Source organism: Hordeum vulgare, chromosome 1H, assembly GCF_904849725.1.
Source record: "Hordeum vulgare subsp. vulgare chromosome 1H, MorexV3_pseudomolecules_assembly, whole genome shotgun sequence".
Classification (NCBI taxonomy): domain Eukaryota; kingdom Viridiplantae; phylum Streptophyta; class Magnoliopsida; order Poales; family Poaceae; genus Hordeum; species Hordeum vulgare.
In genome coordinates this window covers 261,562,723-261,570,952 of record NC_058518.1, presented here as the reverse complement: position 1 = coordinate 261,570,952, position 8,230 = coordinate 261,562,723, and the positions used below count along the sequence as shown (strand labels likewise).

Below are 8,230 nucleotides of genomic sequence, written 5' to 3'. Positions count from 1 at the left end.
GTATAACATAATCACTTAAACGAAGCTCGCACTTATTTGATAATTTATAACAAATAATTCATATAATTTACTTAACTTCTCAGCTGCATTTTCTTTATGTGTCAACAACGCAATGAAACATCTAGTAAAAGAGAGTGAACTGATAGGAACCCACAACTTCCAAGACAACATGCAAAATGTCAGGAATATAGACTGAACTGATATGGAACTATATCCATGTAAAAATAGAAATTGATCATCACATGGTATAAACTTGTGCCACCTAGAGTTGACTATATTCTAGATAGTTTGGTGCAATATATGCCCATGGTAACTGAAACTTACAGCTAGTTTTTGCTGAAAAATGAACAAAATTTTACCAAAATTTGAATTTGTTTGGGCCTATCACAACGTGGTTCTTAATTGGATGTTTTAACAATTTAAGCATGTGAGTTTTCAACAACATTGCATCAATGGCTACCATGAATGGTATACAATTGGCTTGTCTTCTTCCTTTGTCCATACTCTTACTCTTCATTATTTAGAGAAATAGTTAATACATATAATCTATTACGCAGAAGGGTGGCAACCACCAGGTCCACCATAGTATACATGTGCCCCATCACTATTGTGATCAAATGAATCAATCGTGTAGCATGGTGGTTTTGTAGAATAAGCAAAGCTTTTATCGAAGTTCAAATCAACAATTTTGTAACTGCTATCTACTATTTTAACATCCCTAGCATAGGCGGCCTTTCCATTCCCTTCAGCTGCGAAATGGCCACTTCCCATCTGTGGTGGGTCTTGATGAACTGTTGGTCCATTAACATATCCACCAAATTCTACTATATTCGCCTTGACTCTCAATTTTGTAAAATATAAATTTGGCCAATATCCTATGGGTTTCGTATCATAGAATAGCCACCAGTGCTTCTTCTTCGGATCCTAATAAGAGCCAAGTGAATTAAAATATACATAAATTTCAAAACATTGAATTGTCTTTAGTATTCAGAATATATTAATAGTACACATTATGAAGAAAATAATAACCAACTTTTCGTTGACCTCACTTTCTTTGGATTTATTGATAACTCTCGCGACATGTCACTTGTTTTGAAAGAAGAACCTAACACATGCTTGTTAGGTGTGATTACTAAAGAAATTGTATAACTTGTGGATTCTATATGGTAGCATTATTTCTATTTTGGGCAGAAAATAATTTTAACTGATTCTTTAACTTACAATGTATGATTGTCAATGAAATTAGATGAAAATGAACCAATTTATAGAATATGTATAAAAATCTTAAATTGTCAACCCATGAAATCATGAAATTATCTAGGTGCAAAAGTTTATTCCATAGTTATTAACATACCAAAACAACCCATATAGACAATATGGTAAAAAATCAGTTTTGAAATAGGGTCACTTGGAGGATGATTGACACTTGGTTTGAAGTTGAGAAAATGAGAAATTTGAATGGTTCTATGGTTGAGGTGGAAATTAGAAATTGAAAATATTTTTGGTTGCTAAAGCTATTTTTATTGAGCGTAACTGATGGTACATTTTAAAGTACTTAGAAATACCTGAAAAAGCATAAGTTGTAAATCCACTTGCTTTCCAATGTAGGTAGAAACGGGAGATATTCTTGCTCCAACACCAATGTGAGGTACTGTTTGCACAAAACCTTGGCAATAAAAATCCATGCAAGACTTTTTGTTGTTCCCGAGCTGTCCATTTGAAAATAATGTCAAAGGGTATTATGTTTCTTTCTCATATACTTATTGTAGATATGATGTACTCAGAAGAAATATTATGATCCACCCTTCAATAAACCTTAATACATACCCAAATAATATGGAACCTAGCAAAGTTGTCTCCAAAAAGCCTGGATACCTAAAAAGTAACCCAATAAAAATTATCTTAGTGCCTTTATATGAGGATGTATGTCTAGAATCACCATTATATCTTTCTAATAATACATAATGTAGAAAGAGAACAATTAACTTAGAGTTAGGTCCAAAATGAAGATTTCTATTTAAAATACTAATAAGAGGCAATATTATATATATAATGGTAGACCTACTACTAAGAAAATATGTGACAAGGGTAATGCTAAGCTTAATATCTAGGGACCATATACTATGAATTCCATCCATGTGTCATAGAATTTTAAACAATTAGGATCCTCTTTTTATTGTCCTTGATGAATTGCATAATCTTAACTCAGGTCCCTCGTGTAGTATATAACAGTATAGTACACTACACTTTATGTAGACGGGACTTCTCTCACCTTTGCTATGATTCAGCCGGATATTTGAAACTAAGTTTGTATTATGTTATTATTTCAAGAATGCCCTATGTTTGAAAGGGGTGAACAAAATATATTTATTAATATATATTAAAGCTTGCAGTTGGCATGATGATATCAACATAGGAGATTTCAAAATTCATAGTTATCTATTTGATAATTTTTTTGCCATATATGTCCCCCGAGGTTCGCAGAAGGATTTGATATGTATGTAACATGTGTATTCATATAGTTAATATATTTTCAATATAATAGGACCAACATGAAAAATTTATATAAAGTACATGAAATTGACCATAACTAATATAGAAGTAACAACATAAAAAATATAATACGGTATATATATTATAATTATAATATATAAAGTACATGAAATTGACCATACTAAATATAAAAGTATCAGCATGAAAAATGCTATAAGAAATCACATTTTTTCATTTTGTTTAATCATGCATACCATTGAACCAACTGCAATGGCCTCAAGAGGACCGTCCTCACCATGCATTAGAGTAAGAACTTGTGAACTAAAATCTCCATGTCCTTTCACTTGTGGCTCGTAAATGTTAAGTGTTACTCGTGCACCATAAATATCACCTTCGGTCTTGATCCCAGCTATCTACATATGATGGCACAATTATAAGAAATTTAACAAAAATCTCTATGAATAAGATATATGAAATACATTTCCTCCTACCACATGGTAAATGAATCAATTCAGTGGGAACATCTAATTGTTCAAGCCTTCGTGTGGACATGTAATAAGTTGTGCATGCAAAAATATTAATATTAATCTAACTTAAATAATGTAAAATATTTAAAATTATTATTCCAAATTAGAAAGATTACCTCACCTCCAACAGCAATAGAATTTCTCCACATGGGAATGTGTCCAACTTCATTAGTTCTTTGTAATATTGGTACCGTACCTATTGGGCATGCAACTGTAGGCAAGTGTGACTTTGTTGTGTTAGCTGAAGATGACGATTTCAAGTGGAAACCTTTTGGATAAGAGCTTGGTTTCATCTGCATTAAGGAAATATAGAAATGTCAAAATCAACAAAATCCAATATACCTCATTTCTATAATACTCCCTCCATATACTAATACAAGGCCACTTCATATTTTTACGTCTAACTTTGACCATTTATTTTACCAACAAATCTGAGCTATATGCCATAAATCCACTAGATGCATATTTGAAATATTTTTTCAATAATATATCTTTTATGACATACAACCAACATTTTCAATCATAGTTTAGGGATATGTCACATTTTGTGATAAATATCTTTTAGAAATGAAGTGGGTTCATGTATACAAATTTAGGGATATGTCACATTTTGTGATAAAATTTGTTTGCGGTAACTTCACTCGACATGTAATGTAATTTTCTATGATTATACCATAATAAAATAACAAGATGGTTGAAAGGACATAATAAACAATTATAAAGGCTAGCAAAATAGGAATATTTTTATAGAAAAGTACTGAGGATAAATATACCTGTAGCGAATGGTTCTTTAGCAATGCATGATGAAGAGTTGGTTGTTGATCAATGTCAACACAATCAAAGACTTCACCAAATTTTGTCTGATTTGCAATTTCTAGTTAATTCCTTCAATTTGAAAGTATTTTTCTCAAAATAAGGGAAATACGAAATTATGAGTTGAACATACTGAAACGGTCCTTTTGACATGTTGCTTAATGATCTCACGAAAGTATTCTTCTTCACACGTTTGGTGTGAGTTCACCTTTACCCCCATAGCTAGAATAAGGTAAGCAACAAGAAGAGTTGCTACAATTTGTGGTTGTTCTTTCATTGTGGAAATCCAAACTTTTTAGCGTACCATATAGATCTATGCACCCTCTTTTATAGACACATATGCTATTGTCTTCCTCACATCCTCACACCCATTCTTGATATCTTTGTCTTGTGGTAATGACACATGGATATCAATATATATCTTAAAGATTTTTTTATTATATTGGGCGTATCAAAAATTTATTGTTACAATATCTTCAATAATTTTATAGTCAACAATAATGTTTGATTTTATATATCTATGTATCCCCTTTTATTGATATATTTGATCATTATTGTCTTTCTCGTGTTCTATGGGTACTCAAGACGTGGACGTGACACATTACATTTGAGGTGCATATAAAAGTATGACATGCAGTAGTCTAGGTGTCAAAATTTAATGAATTACATATTTTGATAATCTAAGGCAGATCGATTCTAACCATCTTTTCTCCCTTGGTCATGAAACATCAATACTAAAATATATCTTAAAGATTTTGCATTAGTGGGTGTATCAAAATATTTTTCTTTCCATATCTCTCTGGATTATATATTTATTACTTCTATTTCATATGTGGTCATGACATATGGATATAAAAATATATCTTGAATATTATTGTGTTAGGAATCATATCAATTATTTACTGTTTACATATCTTCGTTCATTGTATAGTCAATAATAATGTGTGACTTTATTTCGTTTAGTTGCACAATACATCTCGTTGTGAAATCCAATAGAGATAAAATTGATGCTCCTTACTTTCTTGGATCTAAAGATTGACTTTATTATTTTATGAAAATAACAATCAATTTAATATGGTAATTTATAAAAAACATTCATCAAAATATGAGGAAAATTACTCTTCCAATGATCATCCACATCAATTCAAGCATGGATACTAGTATAGCTAGTTGATGGCTATATCCTGCTTCTAAGTCATCTCAAACCATCACTTACATAATCCTTCTTAAGCATTCTACATTTATATTTCGTCCAAATTTATTATGTTTATCTTCTAGCACTTGTAGAGATGGGCTATGGCATGAGAGCAAACTCCCCTCAATTTTCCTTCTCTCGCCTCCACATAACATAAGTGACATGCAACATGATATTGATTTCTAGTATACACTTCAATTATCATAGACCTTGTTGGGACTCTAAGCGCAAAGGATTGTAGGACAACGATAAATTTCCCCTAGTGGATGCCCTAAGGTTCAGTAATTTATAGGAGGTGTAGCACTAGTGCAGAATGAGGCTACGAAGACACATATATCACACACCCTTGAAATAAACTGTGTGCCATGCAGGCATCATAGATTGTAGAAAAACAAAATTGTGTGCGTAGAAAGGAAACCTGTGCGATAGGGGGCACATAGTAACGTATAAAATTGCATGTGCAATCAACTTTCATAATGAAAAAATTAGGAATTTCTAATTGTGTGCGTTGATTGGCCAATAATTTGAACATATATTAATTTTTGCGATGATTGCAAGCATCGCACATGTTGTGTAATATATGATGGCAACTCATGTTTGTTAACTTGTGACAGCGCATTCAAAGGTGTGGTGAGAATTATGTGATCTATAGGGCACACAATTGATTTAAAGATACTATTTGTGATACTGAGAATCGTGACTCATGATTTTTTTCATGTTGTTCATGCGTGACGTGACTTGCTACATCTAAAAAATAACATGCTCTAGTGTTCAGAACAACAACATATACTTAAAACATCGCTGCATAATCAAACTAAATATCCATTACATAAGTAACTAAATATTGTAGTGCATATCATTTTGCAAAATTACCTAAACTACACGCATAAAATTATGTATAGTGATGTGCTCCTCATCCTCGTTGAAGGAGGAGCAATACTTAAGAAACACTTAGTCAGAATTTTCCATCATTAATGCTTCCTTGAGGTCGATTTTATTGATGTCGACATATTCTCTAGATCCTTCGAAGATCATTTCTTGGAAGAAGGGATCGATGTCCTTGTCAGCATAGATCAAGTCCTTGATAATTTCATAAGATAGTAATGTCTCACTTGCATCCGGGCCAACTTTAACACATGCAACAACGACCATGTCCTCTTTTACATGTGGGGCCATGACAACAACCTCATCCACGAGTGTGGGCGCGATGTGTGATGGCCAGAATTTTTTTCCATAATTAAAAATTTATTTAATTAATTAAATAAGTAACCTAAATATTTTATTTGGCCATTTTGTTAAATGGTGAATAAGTAAACCATTTCTCTCGTTGCATTGTTCTGGATCAAAACTTAATCTCGAACCATCACACACAACCTTGTCGTGGTATTTGGAAGGTACCAAATTATTGGCAACGTTTTGCACATGCCTAGCTATCACCGATGCAAGGTTGATCAAGTCTTATTAATGAACCATTACTGAGTGGCATAAGCATGGTTCCAATTATAAGAGTTTGATATTTCTTTTTGGGAACCAGTAGAAGAAATTAAAAGCCTCCAAAATAGTGATGGTCGTAACCTTTTCAATAGAATTGAGACAATTTACTTTATTTCGCTTTCTCGAGAAATAAATTGAATGCTCATTGCCATTAAAATGAAATGTGACCTTTCTTTTATTCAGAAAAGGTGTTCCAAGGATAACCGTCATGTTGTCGTCTTCAGACGTATCGAGAATAACAAAGCCCATTAATACAGTAACAATAGCAATCACCACCGAAATGTAATACCCTGATTTACGCTCCTCATTTTTTCTTCATGGGATTTGGCTCACGTATTTTTCTTTTGATGTTATTGGATTTTATTTTTCTCTTGGGTATAGTAAGATCGTTATATATCCTTGCCTTTCCTATCAAACCAGGGATTCATCTCAATCCATCAATTCTACCCATTCCATCTTTCTAAAGTATTGGAAGGGATACTCTAACTCTTGCAGTTATGAAGGAACCTCAATTAGTTTTGACCTCTCGCCTCCCAAACATTTCTGATTGACCCTCCCACATCTATCAACCCTATATATGAAAAACTATTGCCAAGTCATTTGCAATATTTTTCAATCAAAACTAATTCCTTTTGTGGGAGTTGAAGGAGTTAAATTCAGATAAACATATATCCATCTCTCAAGTTCATGAAAACTCGTGGAGATGATCTTTGTTTCCATGTTGAGCTCTACAAGAATATTGGCCAAAAATAAATAAAGGAAATTGCATTTTTCTTATTAAAGCAAATATTGCATTTTGGGCTCTTTCCAAAGGTGCTAGCATTTTGGTAGCGAGGAAAATCCCAAATAAATTTGGTGTCTTTTCCTATCCAAAAATTCACCATTCATATCAAAAATTCATGTTCCACAATTAATACTTGAAGCACACCAACCATTTGGAAATTATGTCCATTTTGGACTATTGTAAAGGAAGTATTTGAAATCTTGATCCTTTCGAGCTGAACTTTTGCAGTGTGATTAATCTTGATAAATAACTCATGTAATCCAAAAACCAACTCAATACTTCTAGCCAATATCTCTCAACAATTTTCCCAAGTTTATGTCCACATGGAAGCAATCTAAAGGAATTACCACTTTGGTAAATCCAAATGGTATGAAATTCTACCACTACCTCCATAGTACTAAATAACCTTTTTACACCAAATTTTAGCCAAATCCAGTGAGCCATTTGATCACAGCTTCAAACTCTAGCTTCTCGACCAAATTGCCCATTTCTGAAGGAAGTGCTTCATGTTCTTATTCATTTGCAGTGCAAATTTACCAGGATATTCACCTTGGTAGATCATTGTTGCACACCAAAAACCAGAAGCTTCCACCAAGCCAATCTTCCCCAAATCAGTACAAATACTTGTTGTCGAGAGAAGAGTCTGGACCAATCTATCTCCCGAGAGCTTCGAGTGTAATTCCAACCATTGAAGTCACCTCTTGGAGAAATGCTCAACGCCTTTGAAAAGGTCGGGCATTCAGACACGGGCCGGAGCACATAGTCCACGCGGTGACCACGTGAGCAACATGCAGAAACTCTGCTCTATACAACCACATCGACTACCAAGCCAACCCGGGTCGTCGTGGCTTGTGAGTTCATGATGAGTGTGTTCCCCATCATTGATCCACCCCTCACTACTGGAATTGAGAAATTTGCCATCTG

General features: G+C 33.4%; 1 protein-coding gene across 2 annotated transcripts; it reads right to left on the bottom strand.

The window, feature by feature from the left end:
* Positions 1 to 466: 466 nt before the first annotated feature.
* On the bottom strand, positions 467 to 4,161 carry LOC123409379. 2 transcript variants are annotated; one of them, XM_045102311.1, is made up of 7 exons: positions 3,967 to 4,161; positions 3,794 to 3,880; positions 3,142 to 3,313; positions 2,748 to 2,902; positions 1,828 to 1,875; positions 1,566 to 1,709; positions 467 to 924 (listed from the first exon to the last, which is right to left on the bottom strand). In XM_045102311.1, exons 1-7 carry the CDS (start codon positions 4,108 to 4,110, stop codon positions 550 to 552), a joined length of 1,125 nt encoding a protein of 374 aa, XP_044958246.1. In that variant the 5' UTR covers positions 4,111 to 4,161; the 3' UTR covers positions 467 to 549. The 2 variants fall into 2 exon arrangements, with proteins under 2 accessions (XP_044958246.1, XP_044958241.1); XM_045102306.1 differs by having other exon boundaries at positions 2,748 to 2,906; positions 3,137 to 3,313; positions 3,967 to 4,159.
* Between the last annotated feature and the right edge of the window lie 4,069 nt (positions 4,162 to 8,230).

Bases quoted from the DNA above. Each gene is read 5' to 3' on its own strand.
- LOC123409379 (XM_045102306.1), bottom strand. From the start codon at position 4,110: ATGAAAGAACAACCACAAATTGTAGCAACTCTTCTTGTTGCTTACCTT. The intron at 3,881-3,966 runs GTATGTTCAACT...ATTGCAAATCAG, and splicing joins ATGTCAAAAGGACCGTTTCA to ACAAAATTTGGTGAAGTCTT. The intron at 925-1,565 runs GTATTTCTAAGT...GGCTCTTATTAG, and splicing joins TACAACTTATGCTTTTTCAG to GATCCGAAGAAGAAGCACTG.